Source organism: Marmota marmota, unplaced genomic scaffold (assembly GCF_001458135.2).
Source record: "Marmota marmota marmota unplaced genomic scaffold, marMar, whole genome shotgun sequence".
NCBI classification, from domain to species: Eukaryota; Metazoa; Chordata; class Mammalia; order Rodentia; family Sciuridae; genus Marmota; species Marmota marmota.
In genome coordinates, this window is record NW_025999968.1 from 59,118,123 (window position 1) to 59,145,563 (window position 27,441).

At 49.6% G+C, this 27,441-nt stretch overlaps 1 protein-coding gene across 1 annotated transcript in view; it reads left to right on the forward strand.

The window, feature by feature from the left end:
• Positions 1 to 21,816, forward strand: part of Pcp4 (Purkinje cell protein 4) — a 53,396-nt gene extending 31,580 nt beyond the window's left edge. The window contains exon 3 of the mRNA XM_015478457.2: positions 21,404 to 21,816. Within this exon, the coding sequence (XP_015333943.1) occupies positions 21,404 to 21,531 (128 nt within the window). The 3' untranslated portion in view covers positions 21,532 to 21,816. The remainder of the gene's footprint in view (positions 1 to 21,403) is intronic.
• The last annotated feature ends 5,625 nt before the right edge of the window (positions 21,817 to 27,441 follow it).

The following is a 27,441-nucleotide window of genomic DNA, read 5'->3' on the forward strand; positions in this document are numbered from 1 at the left end:
GCCTGCTCGAGATGTGAACTGTGCACCAAGTGAACCCTGGTGAAGGTTATTCCGTGGATTGCTGCTGTCAACGCATTTATTACCATCGATTTTGGTTATAAGAGTGACTTTTTAAAATTTGTTTGCCCTTCAGTTTGAGCATTATAATAACATCAGTGAGTAGGTACAACCTCAGATAAACACAGTGCTTCTAATCCGCTGTCTGTGCTTGACACCTTGTTAACAGAAGTGGAGATCTGTAGCTGTCTCTGGGTCTAATCCTTTGCCTCTGAACGGGTTGCGAAGTCTGAAAGTGGCCTCATGTGCTTCCCTCCCTCTGGGCCCTGGTGGCCTTGAGAGGACTGGGAGGCTGTCTCAGGAGAGGTCTCTCTGGAGCTCCCGGGTTTTCCCCAAGGTCATCCTGTAAGAGAGGTTTTGGTCACCTGGTTTGAGGTGCACCCACCAGGTTTTCTCCGTTTCTTCTCTGTCATGAGTTCTCTGATGACCAGAGACCAGAGACTTGTTGATAACCCCTTGGGGCCTGGACCCTTGGAACAGGGTGAGGTTAACAGGCAGCATCTTGGTCAAGCTGGAAATCATGTCCCCACAGCACTGCCACTGATGTGGTTAACAGTCTCTGGCAGATACAGGTGACCTCAGGCTAAGGACGGGCACAGCCAGGCTAGTTTTCACAGTTAAAACACTGAAGCGATGTACCCGGTGTCCTCCTTTCCCCTCCTCTCCCTCCCCTCCTGCCCTTGCTCCTCCCCTTCCTTCCTTTCCTTCTTTTGGAGATTGAACATTGGTAACTCTAGGCAGCTGCAGACCGAGCCTTACTCCACATCCAACACAGAAGGCCCACGGGCCCGGGTGAGAAGCCGAGGTCATGGAGCGTGCCGGAGGATTGCTATCAGGATCTTCTTACGCCCATGGAATGGCTTCAACTAGGGCAAGGCTGGTCCTTCAGAATCCAACTCCAACGGGACGACAGGAATGTCTAGGTTAATCCATTATTTCATCAAAAGAGAACATCACAACAATTTAAAGATCTCAGTTGGCTTTTATTTGCAATTCTAGAAGCTGGCAACACCTCCACATGTGAAACAGAACGGGTCGGAGGAGCAGAGCAGAGGAGATGGGTTTTATAGACAGGAGGGCGAACAAAAGCAGAAACAGAGCAGAGAGCAGACTGGTCTTTCAGTGACCTCCCTGAACAGAGGAGAGTAGAGGGGCCTTCCTCACCATGCCAGCTGGAACTGACCTGGGCTGGCCAGCAGTTCTCCTCCCTCCCTCCTGGCTTCTCAGAAGCTCAGATAAGCAACTCCAGCAGGAGGGACTCCATTTGATTGGGCCTGCTGGGCCTAGTGCAGGAGCTCAAACCCCTGGTCTCCTCTACATTAAATTAACAATTTGTACGGAGACAATATTTCTCACGGGCTGGAAAATGTTTTGCTCTTTTAAGTAGGCAAAGACAGTTGTAATCTCAGGGAGACCCTTGGCCGGCAGTTCTGGAAGTGAGAGCCACCTTGAACTGCCGCTGCTCCACAGGGAAGATGGATCCAGTTTGTAGGTTGGCATTGGTGGGACTCCTCTGGGCTAGGAAAGTGTGTGGGTGCCCATGCTCCTTCCGGACCCCAGTGCATCAGCTGACGTTCTGCAGAAGGTGCGTCTTCCTCTCGGGGCTGGATCTGTCTTCCCAGCTACATCCTGCAGGGAAGAGAGACTGCTCTGAGCTCTTCTCCAGCATACCTTCCAGTACCTTCCAGGACAGCATCTGGGGACTGTCCGGAGCTGTGTAAATCCCACTCAACGGATGGATCGTTTTCTCCCAGCCTTCTTAATCAGAAGCAAATTGGAGTTTCCAATCAATACTCATTAATCTTGGAAGATTTGGGTCAATTCTTTGGACTGTTTAATCAGACATGGTGATTTTGCTCCCAGTGTATTTTATTCTCCCCTAAATGGTACTTTTCCTGTTTCCAGGAGGGGCACAAATTTTCTTAGTTTTAGTCAAGCTGAGAACACGTTCAGTGCTGAATCATTTCTTTAAGAATTCAGAATGTGAGTGTGTATTATTTGGGCCCTATGCTAAAGCCTAGCCCAGCAGACTGGCTGGTGATACTGTGGCTTTGCCACCTGGAGGGCAGGCGACTTACTCTGGGGCATTGGGAGAGCAGCTGAGGGTCACCACACAGCAGAGTGGGTGTGGAAATTACAGCAATTTCACCCAGCCCCCTCCCATGCTCTGAAGGCAAGACTCCAACAAACGTATTCCCTATTGTCCTGTTTGTCATTTCTCTGTTTTGTTTTTTTTTACTATCCATGAAGGACAGAGCCAGCTGCATCCTCTGTAGGTCCCAGTGAGAAATGAAAGCACAGAGCCCCTTGTTAGGAAATGAGAAGCAGAGCATTAGATGAAGCCCCCTGCGTGTTGCTCAGTCACCCGACCAGGAAGCCAGCCTGTGACGAGCATTGCAAACAGACTTGATTTTTTAAAAAGGGCAATTAAATGTGTATCGTTCATTTCACAAGCTGTTTTCTTTCCGACACTTTTAAACTACTGTCCTGCTTTAGCACAGTGAATGGATCATTGGTGACGTTCTGGTGTTAATAATTCATTTGAGGGTCTGAGGTGGTCTGTGAAAATGGTTTGCCCTTCTCTTGATCCAGAAAACCCCACAAAATCAGGCAAATCAAGAGGCTTAAATGCTCAGGTTTAAGAACACTCGAGAAACTGTCCAGGCCATGGAGATATGCATATCCAAAAAGCCACCAAGTATCTGAAAGCATGGGTCTTAGTTGTGCCCAGGACAGACCATGGCCAGTGACCTAAAAAGAGGTTTTGCACATTCTTTGCATGCAGAGTGATTCAGCTGAACTAGAGGGTTTAGGTGCAGATTCCCAGGTCGTCCAGCACGTCCAAGAGACGGGAACTGTCCTCGCAGAGCTCAAGGTCAGGTTAGTCCTTAGGTGAACTCCCTTGCCACACCAAGATGATCCTCATCAAGAAGGAACAGACTGCTCCTCAACCAGAAGACGAGGATGCACAGAAGAAAAGGCTTCCCAGAAAGAAACAAAGAAATAAAAACTTACGACCAGAAAATAAATTATGCATAAGATAAATGTGAATAAATGTAAAAGAAAAAAGTTACTTTGAATCTCATCAATTTCCCAAATGAAGGGCATAAAACTTCCCTGCTGTTTTTATTTTTCCTTGCTTTTTAATGGTCTTGGCTACAATTCCTGGATTCCTTTATTCTGGTTGTAATTTCGTATGATTTCTCACTTGGCACTGTACCTCGTGGTGGGAAGAGGGCTGCCAAGTCCTGGACACATGGAGAGGCAGTTCTAAGCCCCCTGCTCTTGCATCTGGGTGACTGCGACTCCTTAGTCCAAAAAACAAACAAACATGGCAGAAGGGAAATATGGCAGCCTCTGTGCCCAGCCCTAAGGAATAGGCACCTTCCACTTCCCGCTCTGGAATGCACCCTGTGAAGGAAGCCAGTCGCCATGTCAGATGTCTGACCGCCCTGAACCACCCCGCTGTGGGAAGCCCAAGCCAGCCACATGGAGCAGCGCATGCAGAGATGCCAACCAACCATGACTGCACCAGCTGTCCCCGCCCAGTGCCAGACCTGTGGCTGAAGAGCCCTTCAGATGGCCGCAGCACCAGGATCCTCTGACTGCAACTGCGGGGGGCGGCCACCCGAGCCGGCAGCCCACAAACTGGGAGAAAAAAGTCAATTTTTGGGTTTCGACTTCTCAATTCTGGGACACTTCATTCCACAGCAATAGTTGACCAGAACACACCCACACCACTGATAATGGCTAACCACCGCCCTCCTCTGCCCCATCCCTAGCCTCGTGCATCCTGGGGTGTTCCTCTGCCCCATCCCTCCCCCTCGTGCATCCTGGGGTGTCCCACTTGTGCTGCTTAGAGTACGTTTTTTCAGGATGCCCTGTTAGACCCCTAGCGACCAGGAGAGGGATGCTGCACCCCAGTGTAGACTAGCTTCCCTTCTCTCACTTGTTTATTTATTCACTCATGAAATATCCTCTTAGCACCTACTATGTGCTACACACCACAATCAGAGCTGATGATGGGCTATTTTAAAAACACAATGGTTGGGAGGGACAGGAAGTCCTTGAGGGTGAATGTGTCAGTCACGGTCCTGGAAGGAAGTAGATGGCACAGCTCAGCTGGGTCCTTGAAGAGCTTGCTGCAGAGGGCATGTGCACAGGTGTGTGCTGGGCTGAGGGCACCATCTGAGGACAGTAGTGGCAGGTCCTGTAGAGAGGGAACCAGAATCCAGGGAGGGGTCTGGGCGGGGACAGCCTGACAGGCCATATGACCTTCTGTTGAAGGGCACAGCTGTGTCATGGCATAGGGTTATGTTTAGCAAATAAAAATACAAGATGCCTGCTCAGCTTTCAATTTCCGATAAACAGACTAAGGCAAACCATTTTGAATGTATCCCATGCAATGTTTGGAATAGCTACACTGATTTTTTTTAATCTGAAATTTGAATGTAAGTGGATATTTCATACACTATGTGGCAATCTGAGAGAGAGAGGCAGACCTCCCTCTCTGCCTTCTGGTCACCTCTGGGGCCACCACTGACAGACCCAAGCACAGCCACAGAGCTGGGGTTAGATGGGGCGGGGAAGGTGCGGGGAAGGTGCGGGGAGTGAATCTGGAGGCAAGAAATGAAACCTCACTTGTACCCAGGGTCTGGGGTCTGTTTTTAGCCTTCCTCAATGCACGTCCTTCCTTGACCCTTGTGACAGGTCGTCTCTGCCCATCAGATCTCTAATTGAAAAAAAAAGAGCCTTTTATACTCTAAAAATTCTCAGCAAGAGTGATTTCTACACTAACTTTGGATTGGCTTTTTTTCAAGAAAGAAAGAAAGAAAGGGAAAGAAAGAGGAAAGAAAGAACAAAAAAGATAAACGTGTCCCATGGACGCCACCCCTTTGTTTTTTATTAGTGTCCTTGGCTGGCTTGATGCATTTAAAGGAAGGAGGGCAGTCAGACCTGTTTTGGGAGGGGGACAGCTCTGACGTGCCTAGAGCTGTTAGGCTGCTCCCGTTAAGGTGGAGATATGTTCTTGTCAGCTGAAGCCCCTCCGCCCACCTCTGGTGTCATCCAGAAGCAATGGGGGAGGCCCGCTGGCTGGGGGTGCATACTAGGAAGCAACCAGAACAGACCCCTGATGGATCCCAGGTCGATGGCGGAGGGTGGAGCAGAGGGGAAAGAGGGCAGCTTCCAGACTCTTGGGGGTGAGGGACCCAACAGGGTGGGGTGTGCCAGGGCGGCTCTGTGGCTGGGGCAGGAAGCCGCACAGGACACACCATGGGCTTCCTGAGGCCACTGGGAGCACCGAAGCTGCCCCTAGGGGAGTCCAGGAAGACCGCCCAGCTGCCCTGATCCCTAGGAAAGTGGGCAGAGGGTAGGCCTGCAGGTGGCTTCAGGTGTTCCCCGGGGCTGAATGGCTGCTGCCCCTGGCTGGGGGTGGGTTGGGGGGTGATGTGCACTTGGGCTGGGAGATAGCCTGATTCCTGCAGCCAGCATTTCAGAGGAGAGGAGAGGATCAAGGAGGTTTGCTCTCCTTTAGGTCCCTCCTGGACGACTCCGCTTTGGAACCTTGAATTAAACTTCAAACTAGACTGCAAGCTCAACTGCTTCAAAATGTGAGCAAGGACCATCTCCTTTTAATGAAATACATCTTTTCATTTCATTCCCCCCCCTTTTCCCCACCCCAGGAGACTTGTTCTTTCCTGCGCCACTGTAGGGTCGCTGAATTTTAAATGTCATAACTTAGCACCTGGCTTCCCCAGCCTCTGCTTAAAGGTATTCGCATCATTATTATCATCTTTCCAGAGTTGTACCTTGTGTTTCTGGGCTTTCACTATTTCTTCCTCCTGGGAAGGTCCCACACGGTCCCCTCACGGTTGGCTCTGCCGTGTCTATCATATCATTTCCCTCATTTTCCTTGTGAGAAGAGTATGAATTATTTGCATATCACTAGATGTAATTTAATAAGATTTTTTTTTAAAAAATTGTGTTTCCTGGAATGTTCTACCTGTACCGAGTGGTAGATGCTTCTTACAAACTTCCTGGATTCCTTTGGGTCCTGGACCCAGACTTGCTAGATCCACTGCTTCTTCCCCTTTTCATGGTGTAGCCTAGTGATCAGCTGAAAGAGTGTTGTTTGGCTAGACTTGGCTGGACCAGGAGAAGAGGGGAAACTGGGAAGCCAGCCATGGAGCTCCATCACCAGTTCAGAAAATACTGTATGCGTTATGTGGGTGGAAGCTTGGTGCTATTTCTGTGCTTGGCCAATTAGCTTCTCCTATAGAAAACACGTTCTTCTCTGTCTACCCTTCTATCATCCTAGACCCTGAAAGTAATTGGGACTTGAGCTGTGCTCTGTGCTCATTAAGAAGTCCAGGTCTCCTTGGATGTCAGAGAATGCTTGGGTGGCTGGGTCTGAGGAGCAAAGCGACTGTGATCTGAGTCACCCCCACTGCAGCCAGCTTACAGGACCCCAGGGCAGTGAAGGAGTCACCCTCCACCGTGCAAGGATCGCCAGCTGCAGGGATCACAGATGAGTCCTCTGGTCTCCACCCTCTCTTAGATTTAGAGTTTTGGTGTTTCAGTGCAAACATAAAAGCTTTGGCGGTTTGGATTGACGTGTGCTCACCAAAGTGAAACTTCCCACGGGTTCATTTAAAAAAATAATAATAATAAAGGTGCTTTTATAGTACGCTTTGAAAATGGCCTGGAACATCTGAAGGAGCCCAGAAAGAGGTTTTTGTTGATCATGATGCACTTGCAGGTACAGAAAGTGCTCTGGGTGTTCCACCTGGGGAGCTCTGGGCTCAATGATCATTCCATAGGAAGAAAAAAAAAAGGCAAAACCCCCCAAGATGCTTGGCATCAGCCTTTGCTGGGTTTATCCATGGGCTTGCTGACACCATGCAGCACTGGTCCCAGAACCTAGGCGTGTTAGCAGATGCCTTTGGATCCTCTGTCCTCTTTAGCCAGCCTGAGTAGCACCTTGAACCTGCTTGGCCCTGAGGCCAGTTCCAAAGACTGTGTCTGAACCTTGGTTTGCTGCTGAAGGGATGGGGTGGCGTGAATCCCAAAGTTACTTCCACCCCTGCAATTCTGTGCTTCAAGCATTTGCCCCAGCCCCCCCACCCCCCAGTGACCCACTGCACCCTGAGCGGCTATAGTCCCACAGGGGACAATGTCATCTTAACCCTCTCCCCACTTCTAATTCTGACTCTTTACAAATTTGAGGCTGGCTCTCTTCCCTGGGTCACTCCAGCATTTTGACTTCTTTTCATTTTGTTTTGCACGTATCACAGGAATATTGCCTGTGAGCTCAAAGGAGAAGGGCGGTGGTTTTCCTTGGTGGAGACAGGAGAGGGGAAGGAAGGTAGAATGGGCAGGATCTGAATGGCATTGTCATAGGCTGTGAACACATGACTGTGACACAGCTGTTTTGTTGGAAATCACTATTTCAATTAAATGGGAAAAATCAGTTTTTATCTGGGAAAAAACCCCTACATTTCCAACCAGCTGAGTGTGAACCACGGAGCAGGTGTCTTGGCCTGGGACACTTCCAGAGGGTGCTTCAGGTGTGCAGGGAGGCTGCTGGCTGGGACTGGCCTGCAGGTGAGCCCAGGTCAGACAGCCACTGTCCACTGTCCCAGAGACAGAGGTGGTGCATAGAATCGTTAGAAACTTTTAGCTGTCTCACCCTTGGGCCTGGACAGGGCCACCTGGCTCCAGGCATTGCTGGGCCCGTGTCCAGGGAATGATGGGTACCTGGCAGCACCTGAAAAACGCTGTCCTGCCCTTTCTAGGAATCAGCCTCTGGACTTGTGGCCAGTGTGCGGGAGTCGTTCTGCACCTTTGAAACTCTGGGACAGGTTGGTTTGTGGAGGGATGAGATGAGTGAGGTCTTAGAGGACACGGAGAGCTACGTGTGGATATGACACTGTCGCATGCGGGTCTCCCATCCCAGAGTTGAACAAAACTCTACGGTCTTGCCAGTTATGTGGCCAGGCTAGAGACAGCCCGTTAGGTCACACTGGCCACCACGCTGGGGAAATAGAATTCCCCGCCCTGCATTTCTTGGATTCAGTTTAAAATGACTTTTGTGAAAGGTGAGATGTGACCGCCCCTCGATGCCTCCTTCCTGTGATGGCGTCCCCTAACCAGCTTCCGTCAGTGTCTCCTTGAGCTCCTGCAGTCCCCAAATGGGTATTTCATCACCGCTTAAATCTTGAATCTAGACAGAGAGGCGCCTTACCTCTGTTGGTGATCAGAGTGTTTCAAGCAATATTTTCATGCTGGGCCTTTGGAAAATTGTGCTTTTTTTAAAAAAAAACAATTTCAAAATTGTATAACTGTGGTGTGACACTGGGAATTTCTGTCTTTGGAATTCTCCTTTTCTTTCCTCTGGGGCTGCGAGAGGAATGTAGGGTCTTATATGTACTGGCCAAGCACTCTACCACCCAGCTACATCCTCAGCCCTTTTAATTTTTTTTTATTTTGAATTTTTGAATCTGGCCTTGAACTTGGGATCCTTCTGCCTCAGCCTCCTGTCTAGCCAGGATTACAGGTGTGTGCTACCATGCCTGGACTGGAATTCTTGAAATAAATAAAGGAAAATGCTTTGCTTTATTTTCATTCCTTGAGAACTCTTTACATGAGGAGGCTTTGATGGAACCCACAAAGGGCGGCATCTTGAAGGGCCGGATGGTGGGCCAGCCGCTGCATTCTCCCCAGGACCAGCCTGAAGGAAGTCTGGAGCTTTGCTCCGTTTCTTGGAATTAGTTGTCAAAACTAGTAGTTTATTATGAAAGCCAAAACCTAAGTTTGACTCCTTAGTTGAACTTTCTGAGCCCAGGTACTACATGTGGCTCAGCTACCTAGCCAGAATAGTGCTGGATTTATCCCTTCTTGTATATTTAGTTTTATTTTATTCTCCTTTTCTGATATGTGAACCCACCTTCCTGGTACGTAGAAACAGGCCCCAAACTCCAGGTGAGCCATCTCTAAAAAGAGATTTCCCACCAATGAGCAGGTACCTGGCCATGAAGATAGAGCATCTCACCAAAGCACGGAGGTGAGAGGACTTGGCTTCAGACCGAAGAAGAGAAGGCCAGTTGGTGCAGGGTGTGGCTACAGGTCTGGGGAGTGTGGAGTTTACTGTCACAGGCCAGCAGTTCCTGGAACTCGGCACACATTTATGTTTAGACAAAAAGGCACATTATGGATATAGGCATACCTCTGTGCAAAACCCGTCCCTGCCCTGTGGCATTCCTGTGCACACACCTGACTTGGTTGGGAGTGCTTGAAGGATGTTTTGAAATAGGAGAAGTCACAGATGCATGCAGTGATGTTGATTCCTGCTCCTCTTGACACATAAGGAGTGCAGGGATTGCAGAGAGGCTTGCGGGAGGCTGGTGGCTGGCTGGAGTGAGGTTTTGAGTGGTGTCTGCCTCAGCTCAGTTCTGCTGGATATGAGATGGACTTGGCCCTGGCTGTGCTTTGCAGAATGATTTTCAAGACCAATCAGAGATTTGCATCCAAAGTCAAATTCCACACACAATGGACCCTCCATTTGCATATAAGTAAGACTGCACAATAATCCTCGATAATATGCACAGGAAAAGAGCCTAGCGCCAGAGGCTCAGGGCTGAAGAGCCAGGGTGGAAAGGTGTCCTGGGAGATAGGGCTTCAGTGGCTCAGCTGACAGCAGGGCCCAGGGTGGCGGGGCCTTGGAAGGCTGGGATGACACCACACACTGCCAGAGAGGGCTTTTTTTTTTAATGTGAGGATTTTTAAATTAATTTGATTCCCTTGTTTTAATTGGTGCATTTTTTATAGTTGTAAATGATGGTGGAATTTGTTGCTTTGTATTCTAACATGCACACAACATAGGAATATAATGTGGCCAATATCATTCCCCAGCACTTCCCCACCTGCCCCCGCCCCCCCCCCCCAGCCGAAGGAAACATTTCTGTAAAAATTGGGGTTCTTAAAATCAAGGCCATGAAGAAACGGCCATGGGATCAGAGAGATGTTCAAAGCAGGAGCCTGTGTGTGGCCAAGGGGAGAAGATGGACCCGAGTGAGGCAGCGTACCTTGTTTTATGACCACATCGTGTGGCCAGAACTTAATTGCACGACCGTATGAAATAGTAAGGAGGCTGGGAAATTTTCTTTGGGTAAACATGTGCTCAACCCTAAGCCAGAGATTTTATAGCTAAGAAAAAAGGGGTCAACAGAGGCGTCAAGGAGACCTATCCGCGTCTTCTGCTGGAGTGGCTGGGGCACTGGACGGCTGGCTGTCCTGCAGAGGGTGCCTGGAGTGTGGGTGACTCACGTGTTCTCCATTCCCTTGAAAGCAGTAGCTTTTCCCTGGGGAAGGGCGAGGAGGGCAAATGACAATGTTCCGTGTTGGCTGTCAAGGAGTTAGCTCCCCATTCCAGGGGAGGAATTCCAGTTCTTTCTCTGTGCTCAGAAAGCAAGAAAGCCCTTGGTGTGTTCTCCCCACTCCTAAGGGTTCCCAGTACTCTCTTTCCTTCAAGACACACCCACATTCTTCAAGCAAATTCAAGGAAAGCTTGAGGTCTCATCTCTGAAAGCAGGGCTCATGCCCTCCCTGTATCTCTGTTCTTCTCCTCCCCACCCTGCGTAAACTGGGTGGCTGCAGGAGGTGACAGAGGCCACACAAGCCACCCTTGCGAGTCTTGGTACAAAGGGTGCTATGACAGGGCATGGATGCCTTGTGGAGGTTCTGGAAGGCAGCCTGGGTGACGGAAGCCACATGGTGGATGGTCCTAGCAGGAGCCTGTGTGTGGCCAAGGGGAGAAGATGGACCCGAGTGAGGCAGCGTACCTTGTTTTATGACCACATCGTGTGGCCAGAACTTAATTGCACGACCGTATGAAATAGTAAGGAGGCTGGGAAATTTTCTTTGGGTAAACATGTGCTCAACCCTAAGCCAGAGATTTTATAGCTAAGAAAAAAGGGGTCAACAGAGGCGTCAAGGAGACCTATCCGCGTCTTCTGCTGGAGTGGCTGGGGCACTGGACGGCTGGCTGTCCTGCAGAGGGTGCCTGGAGTGTGGGTGACTCACGTGTTCTCCATTCCCTTGAAAGCAGTAGCTTTTCCCTGGGGAAGGGCGAGGAGGGCAAATGACAATGTTCCGTGTTGGCTGTCAAGGAGTTAGCTCCCCATTCCAGGGGAGGAATTCCAGTTCTTTCTCTGTGCTCAGAAAGCAAGAAAGCCCTTGGTGTGTTCTCCCCACTCCTAAGGGTTCCCAGTACTCTCTTTCCTTCAAGACACACCCACATTCTTCAAGCAAATTCAAGGAAAGCTTGAGGTCTCATCTCTGAAAGCAGGGCTCATGCCCTCCCTGTATCTCTGTTCTTCTCCTCCCCACCCTGCGTAAACTGGGTGGCTGCAGGAGGTGACAGAGGCCACACAAGCCACCCTTGCGAGTCTTGGTACAAAGGGTGCTATGACAGGGCATGGATGCCTTGTGGAGGTTCTGGAAGGCAGCCTGGGTGACGGAAGCCACATGGTGGATGGTCCTAGCAGGAGCCAGGCTGCTCCTGAGGCTGCCTGGCACGTGGCGCCAGCAATGGGCAGTGGGTGGGGCATCCCCAAGAACCCCACTCTGTGCCAGAGAGGTGGGTCTTCCTGAATTTGGCCGTCCCCGGCGCGTTCTGCCTTCTCAGGTGCATTCTGCCTTCCCAGATCCTGACCTGGCCAGCAGAGCTCTAGTCCTGTCTTCAGTCCCCGTGGCGGAGGGAGGGGCTGGGCAGACTGGCCTGTGTGCCAGCATCTGGGGTGGCAAGTACTGCATCTACGGCTTCCTCCTGCAACTCACAAGCCTCACGAGAAAACATGCCTGACTCCTGCTCATCTCCCTTCAACTGCGAGGGAGGTTGGAACCTCAGAACCATGGTCAAGACTCTGGGCTTGAATTCCTGCTGTCCCCGGTCAAGCTGTTTCCCATCCTGCCTTGCTGCTCATCCCTGGTTTCCTCTGAACGAGGCAGGCCTTTTGATTGGTGTGATGGGCTTAACTGAGTCCCTGCCTTCACGTGTGGAAGCTGTAAGTGCCATTTCCTCCAAGGTGGGGTCTTTAAAGAGGCAATTGTGATTGGACACGTAATCCCAGCGGCTTGGAAAGCTGAGGCAGGAGGATCACGAGTTCAAATCCAGCCTCAGCAGCTTAGCGAGGCCCTAAGCAATTCAGCGAGGTCCTGTCTCTAAATAAAAAATAGAAAGGGCTGGGGATGTGACCCAGTGGTTGAGCATCCCTGGGTTCAATCTCTGGTACCAAAAATAAATAAATAAATAAAATAAAGGCAACTCTGATAAAACAAGGTCCTTAGGTGGACCCTGGTGCCATTTTAAGAGGAGACCAGGACACCGACACAAACTGAGGGACAACCGCGTGAGGTTGCAGGAAGGAGCTACCTGCAGGCTAGGAAGAGAGCCTCCAGAGGCCCAGCCCTGCCTGCACGGGGAACTTGGACTTCCAGGCTCCACACTGGGGCAAATACCCTGCTGTTGTTTGAGTGTCGCCAGGGTGTGGGTGTGGGACTCTGTTACAGCAGCCGAGCAAACCAACACCACTAGGACCAGATTCTGCCCTTCCAATAGACAAAAACCCACTTTTTCCCCAGTGGTATGTGTGTCTCCTTTTTGCTGCTGACTTCCTGGGCTTAACGAATCTAGGGGGAGAGTTGATCTCCCCAGAGCTCCTTCTTCCTAGTTGAATCTCACAGGTCCCCACTCCCTGGACCAGCTGAACGCACGGCAGGACAGGTATTTTACACAAGCCAGAGCACAGCCCGTGGCAGCTGGAGAGCAGGGATGATGCAAGAGGCAGCCCAGAGAAGCCGGCAGTGAGCCGTCCCTTCCAGCTGACCAAATTAGGTTTCACGACAACCAGAGCCCTCGCAGCAGGGCCCAGGCCTGTGGGTTTCAGAGCACCTCTATTTTAGGATGAAAGATAATTGCTCTCTCCTGGAAAGGACCCTGGGCCCCACAGAAGGCTCCAACCTGGTAAATGGAGATAGGGGAAACTGGAATGGCGTTTTTATTGGGCTCGGGGAACACAATAGATACAGAAATTCCCCTGCCTGGTGCTGCTAATGCCTGACCTTGCTCATTAATCTTTGCTTCTTAGCAAAGACCTGGAAAATTACAATGCTTTGCACCAGCGGCCCCTGCTCAGTAAATGCATGTGCAGTGGCTGGGAGCCTCGAGCTGGCTGGGGGTCCTCCCCTGCCTGCCAGGCAATGGAGTGACTGTTTGTCACCCAAGCACACCAGGTTGAGGCACGCCAGGGCTCTGTGTGTGCCTCATTTCTGGATTATAAAAGGACATATTGTCCTTTTTTAATGGGAATTTCATAAATATAATCCTCTATGCCAGCATTTCTGTGGCTGGGTGCTTGAATTTACTTTTACTAATTTTTTCTCAGAAGGAATTGACCTTCTCCCTAGCACTAGATGCCCTATTTTCTGGCTTAAAGGATGAAAATTGTAGCCCTCACGAGCTTTTTTTACCATCTTGCTGCTTGGTGGGTGAGGGTTTCAGTCCTTGGAAAGGAACCCACACTGGCTCTGCATGGCCCCTGGTGGCCTTGATGTGAAGGAGCTGTGGGCCCCAGCTAAGAGCCCCCAGAGCTTGGGCCAGTTAGCTTAGTGACACCAGGGGCCACACAACTGATTGGTGTTAACTCTTTCCCAGTTAATACACCCTTAGAAATAAGGTGGGATGCTCTGCAAACCTTGGCATTCAGACGTCTCATTTGCAAGGCGTACTTCAGCTAAATGACTGTTATTTCTTTATAGCGTGCTAAAACTTCGGTCTTTTATAGAACGCTATGTGCTTCGACTCCTAATGATGGAAAACTCCTACTCAGGACAATTATATCTCAATTTACTGCTTATGCACAAATTTCTGATCTGCAGGATTAGGCCTTAGGAGGTAATTTGTTTCTATCAAATAAATCTTAAACTATAGAGAACTATAAATATGTAAATGAGAGCGTTGCCCATGGTGTGTGTGTGTGTGTGTGTGTGTGTGTGTGTGTAAAATAAAATCTATTTTCATGACTTACTGCCCAAACCACCACTGGACAATGATTTTGCATCATTGTAAACTAGGAAAAAGATCTATATATGGTTCAGATTGCTGAACTTAAGGCTACTATTTTATGTATATAGGTTTTTAAACTTTTTTTTTAGTTGCAGATGGATACAATACCTTTATTTTATTTATTTATCTTTATGTGGTGCTGAGGATTGAACCCAGGGCCTCACACATGCTAGGGGAGCGCTCTGCCACTGAGCTATAACCCCAGCCCCTGGGTATAGTTTTGTTTGGCACTAGGGCTTGAACCCACGGCCCAGGGCCTTGCTCATCACTGAGCATGAGCTCTAACGGAGAGCTGTGCCCACTCCAACCCATGATGGACTTTTGAACCATGCTGTGTGTCTCAGACTCTTTATCTTGGGCTGCTTGGGGATCCAGGAACAGCTCTGTCTTTCTCCAGGTGCCTTTTCATGCCTGTTAATTCCTAAGGAATCTATGTTAAGTGTTTCAAGTCTGCTGCTCAGATAGTGAATTCATAAAAGAAGAAGAATCTTTCAAAACGTGTTGTCTCCAGGTTATTAGGAGCCCTGCTGCCCCTCCCCTCCTGGCAGGTGGGTCTTGGCCTCCGCCCCTCCCTGCTGGCTCCTCCCCAGCCCTTGTGGACAACCTGGACTGGGCAGGCCAGAGCCTTCCGACCTCCGCATCAACAACCTACTTGGTTTTGGGAATCTCTGAAATTCTCTTTCTCTCCAGTGCTTTTACCTTTCTCTTTTCTGTTTTCCTCTGGGAAGCAGGGACTTGAGTGTGTCCTCTGCTGTCCCCCACCCTCAGATGGGGACCATACTAACCTTTTGAATGACTTGCTAACTGAGTGAATTCCATACGAAGTCCTGACCCCCAGGGCAACAGGTTGATGTTGAGGGTGGATGGATTGTGGTACACGTTTAGACTTGGACTGTTTAATACATAATTTTCCCCCTAGAGACCTTAATTGGTCTATACAGAAACCTGTCATGTTGACATACATCCAAGGAGCTGAAAATAGTGCAAGAAATCTTCAGAATCACCATGAGATCTGGAGTAAGACCTGGATCCTGAGCCAGCCTTGGCCAGGGTGTACAGAGCAATCCTGGGCGAGACCCAGGGTGGACTCCGAGTCTTTGTGGAACAGGAACAAGGGATACTTCCTGTAGCTCTTATGAACGGGTGCATAAGTCAAACAAGACAAAGACTCTAAAGCTACTTTAAAATTTATAAAGTCCAAAAGTTAGATTAGGTGTGCCCCTGCCCCCTCCCTCCATGGCCGTTCAAAGCTCTAGCTTCCTGGAACTCAGAATGTGACTGTTTTGGAAACAGTGTCTTTAAAGAGAAATGTTAAATGGGGCCATTAGGGTGAATCCTAGTCCAACAGGACTTGTGTCCTTGAATGGAAAGGAACTCTGGATGCCCAGAGACACCAGGGCTATCCCCTCACCATGTGAGGATACCGTGGGAAAGTGGCAGGCAAGCAAAAGAGAGAGGCCTCAGGGAGCCAGCCTGCTGCCACCTGCATCCCATCTCCAGAACCGGAGAAAATGAAATTCTATTGTTTCAGCCCCAGCCCGTGGTATTTTGTTATGGAAACCTGAGCAGAATAATCCTGGTGCTCAGCACGTGGCTGTTTATGGACTGTGGACTGATTGGAGATCTTCCACTCCAACACTAGATTCAGAGTTTATCGGGACAGATAAATGCAAACATAATTTTAGTCTATCAAACCATCAAACCATGACATCCCATGGATTGTCATGATGCTACCAGGAACTTGTAATGTGCATTTGGGATTATCTTCAACTGGTGCTCCTTCCTTACTTTTATATTTATGATCATCTATTGTACATTTGCCCATCAAATGATCTGTAAAAGAAAACCCATTTAGGTATATAAGGAAGCTCTATTTCATGCTCAATAAAGAAAGTCTCTTATTATCATTGTGTTTTTAAGAGGAGCTTCCTGAAAGTTTTTCTCATGACATAATCAAGCATAATGTGCTACCATCTAGGGGCGCTGGGTTCACTGTCTCCATTCAGCAAAGAACTGAAGAACAGGACACAGAGATAGCAAGAAAGTTGCAGGTTTATTGAAGATCCACAGAAATACAGAGATAGACTTCTCCATAGAGAAGGGCCCCAGAGCTGAGAATCTCTTGGGGACTTTTGGCTTGTTCTTTTTATGGTCTCTGGAATTTCCTCCTTTCCTGATCTCCTCCCTGTCCGTGCGCTCCTCGCTATTATTGACTGGTGCCTCCTCTGTCCATGCATCTGTTTTAGTTTTTCTATTGAATCCCCCACTTAGGAGCACAAGCAGGGAAGTGTCCATCTGATTGTGACCCCCGCTCGTGTCCACAAGCACTTTTGTCTAGCAGGAAGTTGACCTCCTCAGAAGACCCTCTCCACGCCCCTTTGTTCTCAACCTGCCCCAACCTCCTCCCTTGCCACCTTGCCCTGGCTGTCTAAACACCCCCTCAATAGTAGAGGGAATTTCTGGTCTCAGTTTCTGCAAAGAACAGGCAGTATTTGGGGAAGTAGCTTAAGAAGTATCTACAGCAGCAGGAAGTCTAACCCGGACAGGGCCGCAGCTTCCCAGGGGAGGCCGTGGCAGATCTCAGCCGGAGGCCTCTTCACCTTCTCAAAGCATTGGTTTTTCCTGGGCCCCTGGCAGAGCTCTGTGCCATGGTGGTTGGGTGAAGTTTCTGCCCATTTGGGGGGAGGTGTGGAAAGCCTAGTTGCTTGGGGGTCGTTTTGCAAGCTTTGTGCTGTGTGTCTCAGAGAGAGAGGAGTGAGGGGGCAGAGACAGAGACAAAGAGGACAAGCAATATGATAGATAAGGGACAGGTGTACAGATAGCTGGACGCTTAACAGAGGGTGCACCGGTAAATAGAGAACGTAGCAGCTATGCAAACTATTCAGCCTTGTAGGTTTCAATTTCCGCTTCTGATGAGATGAAGTTTTTCAGGGATGGACTTGAGAGCGGGGGAGTCTGCAAGGCCATGGGGGTCCTGCCTGCCCAGGCACACGGGACATTGTTCTTTCCCCAGCACGTGGCCAGGAAGTTGGGTTTTCCCTCTTCCTTCAATGGAGTCATTCTCTTGACCACTTTCATGGGCACATTCAGGATTTCAGAGTGTTCGTACAGAAAAGGAACTGACAGAATTTCAGAACCTCAGACAGATACAAATAAAACCGTGCAGCACTGGACATTTGCGGGGTGTTTTGGTAAAATATTGCTTGCTCAGACCGACAAAAGTTCACCATTAGGAGCTGGGTAGCTGATGTGTTTTTCCAATTTGGGCAGCAGAATCTTAAATAAAAATGTCAGGTAGCGCCCACCCAGTCCAGACACAGCTTCAGACATTTTTTATGAGAGAAGAAACAGAAATAAAGGGAAATGGTCGCCCTGCCGTCCGGAAATGAGAAGGACACAGGTTTTCCCTGTGCTGCTAATTGAGATGTACTGCTGTCTCCCGGGCAGAGCAGCCTGCACCCACAGCTGTGGGCACTGGGGCAGGCTCTTCTACACTGTTTCAGCTTTGTATCACCAGACTTTTGGGTTGTGGACTGTACTGGTTGGTGTGGAAAGTCTCTTTTTGAATATTCTTATTTATTTAATTATTTTGGCATAACTTGGGGTTGAACCCAGGGCCTTGAGCACGCTGGGTAAGGTCTTTGCCACTGAGCTATGTCCACAAGCCTTTATGTATATTCTTCATGGCTTGTATTACTGACCTGGGGCTGACCCTGTGCCAAGACCAGCAAACACAGCTGCCCACACTGGCCATGCGGCTGGCTATGCTGAAAAGTGCATCCTTCCTCTCTGAATTAGGGACATGCAGCTGAGCCCAATATCATTTGGGCTGCAGTTTACCTTGTAATGAGATGTCAATCTGTGTTTAACACTGCAGAGCTGGGTAGCTAGGTAGGTTAATCTTTTAAAAAGTGGTTTTTACTTCTGCCTTTTTTAAATGAGAAAACTGAGTACCAGAGGAGCTAAGAACCCTCCCCAGGGTCACACAGCAGTAGGAAGCAATCTCCAAATCTTCTGTCAGCTGCGTCCCATAACCCTACTTCTGCTGGGAGGGTCTGGGGGCTAGGAGAGGTCAGCCTCTCCAAAGAGGATGGGGACTTTGTCTGCAAGGGACACAAGTCCTGCATTTAACTTTTTCCTGGCCAGGTGTGTGTGACAGCCTCTGTTCCAGGGTGGAAGAGCTTAGAGATGCCCCCAGAGTCCCCTAGCATGGGAGCCCACCTCTGTGAGGAACTCTGCCTCTGCACAGGGCTTTACAGTTCCCCTGGGCTCCCATGGGCTCCCCGGTGTCACAAGCCCTGGGCCCGGTGGTGGGAGGCCACACCTGTGCCCCCGGACCTCCAGGCTGGCCATCTGCCCTAGTGCCTGTCCCTTCTCTCCATCCGGGCTTCAGCTTTTCCTGAAGCCCTGCCCCTTTAACCAGCAACATCTCCTGACTCCTCCCACCAGGACCACCTTGAGGCATCTCCAGGCCTTTAGAGATTTGTGCTGATCTCTGTGCTGAAGGTCTAAAGAGTTGTCCTTTCTTAGCTGCCACCCATTGCTGGCCAGGTCAGTGGGAGGAGCTCATGGTCCTTGGATGACCTTGCAGACCTCCCCAAGGCGGTGCCAGAGTCCAGAAGCAACAACTCCCTAAAGACTCGTGGCTGCTCTGTGAAGGTTGTCCAGGATTTTCAAACAAAGGAGGAATTCATAAATTACTTTTGGCTGAAAGTATCAGTTTAAAATACAATTTGTAATGTTTGTGTTGATGACCCATCCTTACCGTCTTAATGTATATATATTCCCTAAATATACATAATTCTCTGTTCTTCATTTGTCATTTGTCAAAAAGTGAGATTATTGCTTTTTTTCATTATTATAAAAGGGAGAAGATTAATCAGGCCCTTTAAGAACTTCAGGTTGCAGTAACATTTTAATTCTAAAAGAGATATCCTCCATCTTCCCTTGGGTCAGGGTGAATTTCCCCTTTGCACTCACTAAACAGTGATGCCTGCATTCCTGGGGTTTGGGACTGGACCTTATGAAAAGAGGCCATTCCCAGGGCTGCAGCTGCCCTCCATAGCCACGGACAGTAGTAGTACTAAAGGTTTATTTCCATTAGCACAAGAGCTGGGGCTACTGCATTTCAGATTCTTGTCTTCCAGTCCGGGGATCATGGGACGACATTCATTAAGCATTTTACAAATATCCACTTGAGCCACAGGAACTCCGCCCCTTCCCGATGGTCCTGACCCACAGTCTTCCCTGCAGATTGGGAATGTAGATTGAATACAAGAGGTTGACTGAACTGGTACAGTAGGAAATGATTCCCATGCCCTCTGCATGGTTTGGGCTCTCGTGGGTCACACAGGATGACACCCAATGTCCCCCGACGTTGGTGCCTTCAAAGCTCTGCTCTCGTGGCATAGGCAGAGATCTGGGAGAGAAGAAAACAGTGCTTTGATCTAGGTCATAAATCGGTGAGTTTAACGAGGCTGGCGAGCCTGGAGCCAGTGTCCCCCACTCTCAGATGGGATGGGAGGGCTTCAGGCAGAGCCCACTTAGTCTCCAGGAAAACCAAGGAGCCTGCATGTGAGTCTGCGAGGGAAACATCATTCAAGATCTATCTGAAATAAATGATGGTTCCCATGCATCTCCCTACCTACCTACCTACCATGGGTCTATCTTCTACATCTATCATCCGAATCTGTCTACCATCTGTCATACCTATTATCTATGTCTATCTCTCATCTATCTCCCATCTATCATAACTGTTATCTATATCTATCATCTTTCTCTTCTATATCATCCCTATCTATAATATCATCTATACCTACACATTTTCTAAATCTATCATCTATCCACCCACCCACCTACCATTGATCCATCCATCTGTGGGGGGTGACAACATAGCGAGCAATAGAGAACAAGCCTCCCTTACCCGGAATGACCTGTGTCCCCCACCCGCGTGGTTAGGGCTGCTGCTGGAGTGTTATTCTGCAAGGTCCCTGAGAGAGGAAGTGGCTGAAGCAGATTAGGGTTGGTGAGAAGCTGGAGCTTCCTGGTGACGGTCAGAGTGGTGTGCACACCCTGCTCCCTGGCTAGGGCTCTCTCTCCAGACTCAGGAGGTCTCTTTGATTTTCTGTCCCCGGGCTGGAAGTGCTCCAGGTGCAAGTGCTGGGTAGCAGTGAGGCTCTTGGGCCAGGTCCCAGGGGAGGTGGGTCCTGTCCCTGGTTCTGGTTTGAGCTAACATTGGGGCTTATTTGCTACTTTACCTGTCAATAGGGGGGTGGATCCCGACTCTGGCTGTACCTGAGGGTCTTTGCAAAAAGTGTGAATGTGTGGCCTCCCCCCAGGGACACCAAGTCATCACTCAATCTTGCTCTCAGGAGACCTTCCCACTGCAGCAGTGCAGGGAGGCAGCTGGGGCCCCAGTGTCTGTACCGAAAAAAGAACACACAGGACATTGTGCCTCGAGGGCTGGCCTCGGCCCTCGCTGGACTGGAGGATTTTTAAAGACTTTCCTCTTCTGTGGATGGGGATTTGACTTACTTATTTGTTTTTACAACTTGGCTGGAAATTGTCCAGTGCTCAGAAAGGTGCCCAGCGTGATGGGACAGCTCACCCAAGTTGTGGTCACTTCATTCTGGCTTATGAATCGGTTAAAGCCTTCTGCCTTGGCAAACACATTGCCACACCTACGTGGGAGGAGTACAATGCATGGTTCTGAAACCTCAGTCTAACTGTGAAGGTCAGTGGTGTCCTGAGGATGATAAGAACCCAGGCTGCGATCACAATCAGCAGACCTCGATGGCAGCAAAAGTATACACAGAAACTCAACGTGTTACTTGGTTAACTCAGAGCTCTTGTGAAAATCAGCTAACACTGGCTCAATGCCTATAGCAGTATTCAGACGATATCTACTTGAGATACCAGGAGAAAGGACCAGCGCAGCTAATGTTTTTAAAATTTATGTAAACTGTCTCCAGCAGGAACCAAAGATCAGGTACAGAAAACACACTCCGCATCCAGACTGTGTCCTTGACTTTCACGGCCCCTCTCAGGGTCGAGTTGAGGCAGCTGGAGGGCAGTGGGCTCTGGACTGTGGGCTGCTCCACCGTGCAGGGCATTTTACTTTGTGAATGGGTCTTACGCGGGAGCAGTGTCCTAGCTCTGAGGGTGTCACTGTTTTCTATTTGCAGCTGCGATTACCTCATGTTTGTGTTTTTCTTGCTATAGATGGGCAGAAGAAAGTTCAAGAAGAGTTTGACATCGACATGGATGCACCAGAGACAGAACGTGCGGCGGTAGCCATTCAGTCTCAGTTCAGAAAATTCCAGAAGAAGAAGGCTGGATCTCAGTCCTAGTGGGGGACCCCCTTCCTAATCTGCTTGAAGACCCTGAATTCAACCATCATCTGTCAAGAAACTAAGAGAACAACACCCTAGACAGAAGTCATCCACATGAGATACACATACGCACCGCAAACCTAAATGCATGTACAGAAACCCATAATATTTATACCCTTGTAGACAGGCGTAGGCAAGGAAAATTTGAGTAGCTTAATCTCTATGTTTATCTCCATTCTCATTTCTCCTGAAACTATTTTCCTTGAAGTTGTAATAAAATGAAGTTAAGATGAGTGATTCAAATGCCTGTTTTCATCTCTCTTAATTATATTTTTCTGGCACTGGGGATGGAACCCATGGCCTTGCACACACTCAGCACGTGCTTTACCACTGAGCTCCACCCCAGCCTCTCCCTTGGTATCAACCTAGGAAGTCACTCGGGTTAGAGCTTGCTGCAAGCCAGATGTCCATTTTCTCCCTGTCTCCTTAGAGATGGACGCGGTGGCTTCTGTTAGGAGTGTTTGGGCTGAGAGTAAGAGATCCCTTCTCAGCCATGTCTGTCTCACTTGGAGAGTGCTAACATCCTATGGGCAGTGGTGATAGATTTTTTTCTTATGATACAGCCCTGTATCCTGGGGTGACAAAGCCTCAGAAGTTTCATTGGAGAATTATGAATCGTGGAGAAACAGCTTCCTGAGAGAGTGGGGTACAGGTGCCATAGAAATGAGCCACACTGAGATGTGGTCTCTGGAGCTACCTATGTGAAGTAGCCAGGGCCAAAGGAATCTTATTTAGATAATTCATATTTGTCCCTCCATGCTCTTCCCAGCCCCTACTGTTCTCCCACCCCCTGAATATTTCACTCCTGGGGAGTGGGGTCCGTCCTTGCTGGGTGGGCTCTACTCTGACTCCAGCATGGGTCTTCTAGCCTCAGACCCTCCTGGAAGCTGATCTGGGAAACTTTTCCCCAGGGACCCTCTGTGGGAGCAGTTCCTCCCCAGTCTAGCCGAGGGTCTGAGCACTCTCAGCTCATGAAGGGTGAGGATGGGGGAGGGACCATGGACTTCGGAGAGGCTCCTTAATGGTTGTGAAGGCTTCTCCCATCCCGACCACAGGAAAGAGCTTTAGCTGATTTTTTTTGAGCCACAGGGATGGATTGAATTTTTTTACTTCCGGGGGCGGGGTGCCTGATGGTCTGAAACTCCAGCTAATAGGGAGGGGGAGATTCCAGATGTGTCCCCTCAGCATGGGCAATTGATACACTGTGTCTGCGGCCTCGCAGAGCCACAGGAATAGGTGGCTTGTGGCTGCAGGCCCTGGAGGACCTGTGGCTCCCCGGGCTGAAGTGTTCCTCCCCAGGGGAGGAAGGCGCTCCCCCGGGCTGGCACACATGACTTGCAACTTCACTGATTCAATTTTGTTTCACTCCAGTTGATTGAATTCCTACTGCATATGTGACCTTGGTGCTGTGACCACAAAGCGGGACAGTCCTTGGCCAGGTGGAGACTCGGTACAGATGAAGGGAAGGCAAGAATGGGGTGGTGACAGAGCAGCTTGGACACCTACTCAGGTCTCCCATCAAGGCAGCCGCCCTGCAGCAGACTCAGGGACAGCGGGAGTTTCTGGGTTCCTAAGACCTGGTGGCTGGTGTCGGAGTGCCTCAGCGGGGACCTAGGGGAGGAGACACTCAGCTTTGCAGCCACAAGTCTGGATTTATGAGCCCACCCCAGCCTGGGGGTATGGCTCTGCTACCTGAATTTGGAGAGGTCAGGAGGCAAGACCCCAAGCCCTGAGACTTGGAAATGATCCATCTTTGACTTACAGGTGGCCATGTGACCCCAGAGAACGAACTTACCTCAACAAGCCAGTTTCCTTAAGAGCCAGGTGGTGACTTGGTTAGCAACTTGGCTGGGTCATGTTAGGAGTTTAAATGAAGCAGGTAAATGCACGAGAGCTTGCCTCACAGTAGAGGCTACCGTGGGGCCTCATTGCTGGTGAGCCATCCTAGCAGTTGGTGACGGCCTCCTTGGCCAAGGCCCTGCCTCCCAACCCAACCCACACCGTGGGACCCACTTCCCTTGCCAACAGCAGCTGGACCAGGTGCGGCCACCTGACCCACGAGGCCCTTGCTCCTGTGAGTCTGAGCTAATAGCAGGTGAGCCACCAGTCATGTGGGGGAAATGGCAAGTGGTGGGCAGAGTAAAGCTCCACAAATGATTTATAAATCATTAATTCTACTGTTTATTTACTCTGACTGTTACTACTACTGCTACTACTACAAGCTTCTGAAAAAGGCCATTTGAAGGGAGTGTGGGAGGATGTAGGAGAGGATTCAGGTATGTGGGAGAGGTAGGCTACGCTGAGTCGGTCCTTTGCAATGAACAGGAGCCCCCCCACACATTTAGCTAAAAAGAATTGTTCAGGTCTTGCAGACATCTATGAACAGAACATCTAAGATGTACAATAAGAAACCAGGATGTTCTGGGCAGGCAGAATTACATTAACTTTATAAATAAACACACGGGGGAAGAATTGATGTCTTCATGTTATTATCTTTATAGCATTTTATGACTTTCAGAAAAATTTTATAGTTTTCTTCACATAGATCTTGAACATTTCTTCTTGTTCTATTTCTAGATATTTCATATTTTTGTTGTCCTTCTAAATAGAACCTTTACCCAAAATATTCTCTAGTTAGTTTTGCTGTCATCTGTGAGAAACCCTCTTACTGAACTCCATAATATATATTCATTCACAAATAGCAATCACTCTATCTTTTCTCTTATACTGGTTTTAATGCCTTTTTTTTCTTGTCTTGTCTTTGTTATAATCCACTCTCGTATCTTGAAGGAGCCTTGGACATCGTTGCTGTCTTGATAGTAACAGTGACAAGCCATCTTCTGATGGTCATTTGTCTGGGTCATTGTTTTAGGCTGATGGACTTTAACTTCTTATGGTCTCATTTGTCAAGTCATATAGGCCTCTTGCTTTTCTTTGGAATGCACACGGTGGATATGCCCTGAAGTTGACCTAGACAAATGAGCGGGATGGCAACGGAAGTCTGGGGGGTGAGGAGGTCAGAGTGAGAGCTCCTTTGAAGGACAGGATTCCCATGCATGCTGTGTTTAGGAGATTTCACTTAATTCCAACCAAATCATGCATCATAGGGAGGTGGCCCCTGGACCACTCTGTAGTGTTCAGTGTCCTAGTCATCTTGTTCTGGGTGGCTTAACCTATAGACATTTCTTCTCACACCTTTGGAGGCTGGAAGTCCAAGGTCAAGGTGGACTTGGTTCCTGGTGGGTGCTGTCCTCCAGGAGAATATGATAGAGGTGGGTGGGGGGAGAAGGAGGGAGGTTGGGAAAGATGGAAGAAGATAGAGAGAGAAAGAGGAGCATTCTTCATTCTAGCAACTTTTCCTCTTCTTCTTTTTAGATGTAGATGGACACAACACCTTTATTTTATTTATTATCTATTTATTTTTGTGTGGTGCTGAGGATTGAACCCAGTGCCTCACATGCAAGGCAAGTGCTCCACTGCTGAGCCACAACCCCAGCCTCTTCTTCTCTTATTAAAAGGGCATCATGCCATCATGGAGATTTCACCCTCATGACGCTGTCTAAGCCTGGTCACCTGCTAAAGATCTCATCTCCTGATTCTGTCATACTGGGGGTTAGCTCACCCTGGGACTTCATTTTCTGAAATCTGGTCAGACTGAATGATACTTGAACTTTATCTGCTCTCCAACTGCTTCACCACAGGACCTGGTTTTAGGTTCACCGCTGGCTGCTGTCCTTTCTCCGTGTTCCTTACGGCCATGACCATGGGCTCCTTTCAGTCCTGCACTACCCCTATCGAGGGCAAGCTATTGGTTTGTCAGCCAACAGGTGCTTAACTGAATAAGAAATGTGGGTAAGCTGGGGAAGCAGAGCCCTGCTGTGCTTTGTGTGACCTCCCTGGGGCACAGGGTCTGCAGAGCTTGGCCATAAGGGGCTTGGGCTGATGGAAAGGTCTCTGTGCTGCTGAAGGGCAGGGTGCTCTCAGGCTCTAGGGATGCAACGCCAGAGGATTGCTAGAAGTGGAACCAATGAGCCTTTTCTCTGCCCCGTGAAACTGATTTGGATATGAATACTTCTGCAGCCCCATAAAGCCACTACCCTCGTCATTTCCGGGTGACTGTACTCCAGGGCCTCTCTACACTGAGGTTTAAAGAGCGGCCATCTTGAAATCCACAACTGCTCACTAAGGATGGAGAGGCACTTCTCAGCTGGGGACTGCTCAGACTCTTCCTCCAGCCTTTCCTACTATCCTGCCACTACAAGGTCATTTCCTCGGCTGCCTGTGCACGGACCCTGCCGAGCTCAAGTTAGATGAAGCCTTATTCAAAGCAGGGCTGCATCTTTGGCTTAGATGCCTGTATGGAAACAATGCCTAACACCTGTGAAATCACACAGATTTCATCAGTCAGGGAGGGCCCAGATGGAGCTGGTGTTAGGCTCTCTAATTACTGAGGGTCCAGAAGCCTAGAGAGAGCTACTAGTGGGGTCCGAGCTACCCCATTCTGCAACTGGATACTTCCGGCAGCCATTCCCCCGATTTCACCACACGGTGTCCACCTCCTCTCCTGGGGCAGCCAGAGTCATATTATAAAAATGGGAATCAGATGCTCTCATCCTTGCCATGACTTCCCGTCCCCAAACGAAAACTCCTTCACTGAAGGAGCAGGTCCTTCATGTGGCCCGTGAGGACCCACACTGGGCCACCCCTCACTTTCTGGATATTTCTGTCCTTCTTCCCCCTCCCTCACTGAGACGTTAGAGTCTGGTTCTGCAGCCCTCTGCCTGAGTCTTTGCATCTTTTAGGACTGTTCTAAGCCACTGTGCCCTTCCTGGAGAGGCTGCGGTAGAGGTGGCTGCTGTAAAGCAGGAGCCCCATGTCCCAGTTCCCTGCCTGTAGGACAAGATGCTTGCTGCTGTCACCCTGGGTCCTCTGCACCCTCCGCTGGAAGGTGCTTTCAGAGGTCCATCATGGGCCACACCCACGGTGACCTACATCCCTTCCACTGGTCAGAGGGAACGGCCTCAGCTATTTGCAGGGGAAGTTGGGAAATGTGATCTACCCGCGTGCCCTGGGTGTGGAGGAAACAGTTTTGGGGGAACACACTGTGGTTTGTCACAGCCCCATCTCCTCTCACCTGCCCCCTCCCTTCTGTCCTGCTCCCTCCCACACATATACCCCCACCCCACCTCATGTCACCAACACACACAAGGGCCTGATCTTGATGGCACTTATCACAGCTTTAAGTTCACATGCATCCGTGCAGTTATCTGATTAATTCCTCTATCTGCTCAGCTCCATGAAGTCAGGGACATCCATTTTATTGACAGTTCCGTTGCTCTGTAAATACTCGTGACAGGACGAGTGAATAAATAAATACCTGCTAAGCCCGGGGAAGGGACTGTGAGAAATTCATCCCCACACATGCTGGGGCAGAGGTACGGGATGATAAAAGAAACCACCGCGCTTCCTTCAGTAAACGGCAGAGGAGACTCCGACCTGCTCAGAGGGCGCGTCTCTCTGCTTTCTGTTCTTCATTTCCCCCTCTAACGAGGGTCATAAAAAGCCACTGGGTTGTTGGTCATCTTGTCATCCCGGTTTATGATGGAAAGACACAGAATGGAATTCAGGACAGTCACCGAAAAGCAGGGACATTTCTAGGATTCTCTTACCCCCAAAGATTGACCAACCCTCAGGCCTGTAGTGGCTTCGGGGTCAGCAGGGTCTGGGCACGCCGAGCCCTGCCTGCCCTGCCTTCCTCCTGCCTCCCCTCCCTGGGAGCTGCCAGTTAGCCGGTCTCACCCTGGGAGCAGCTCCTCGGCCTGCGGGCAGCTGCTCAGGCTTGGCCCTGACTCAGACACTAGTACTGGG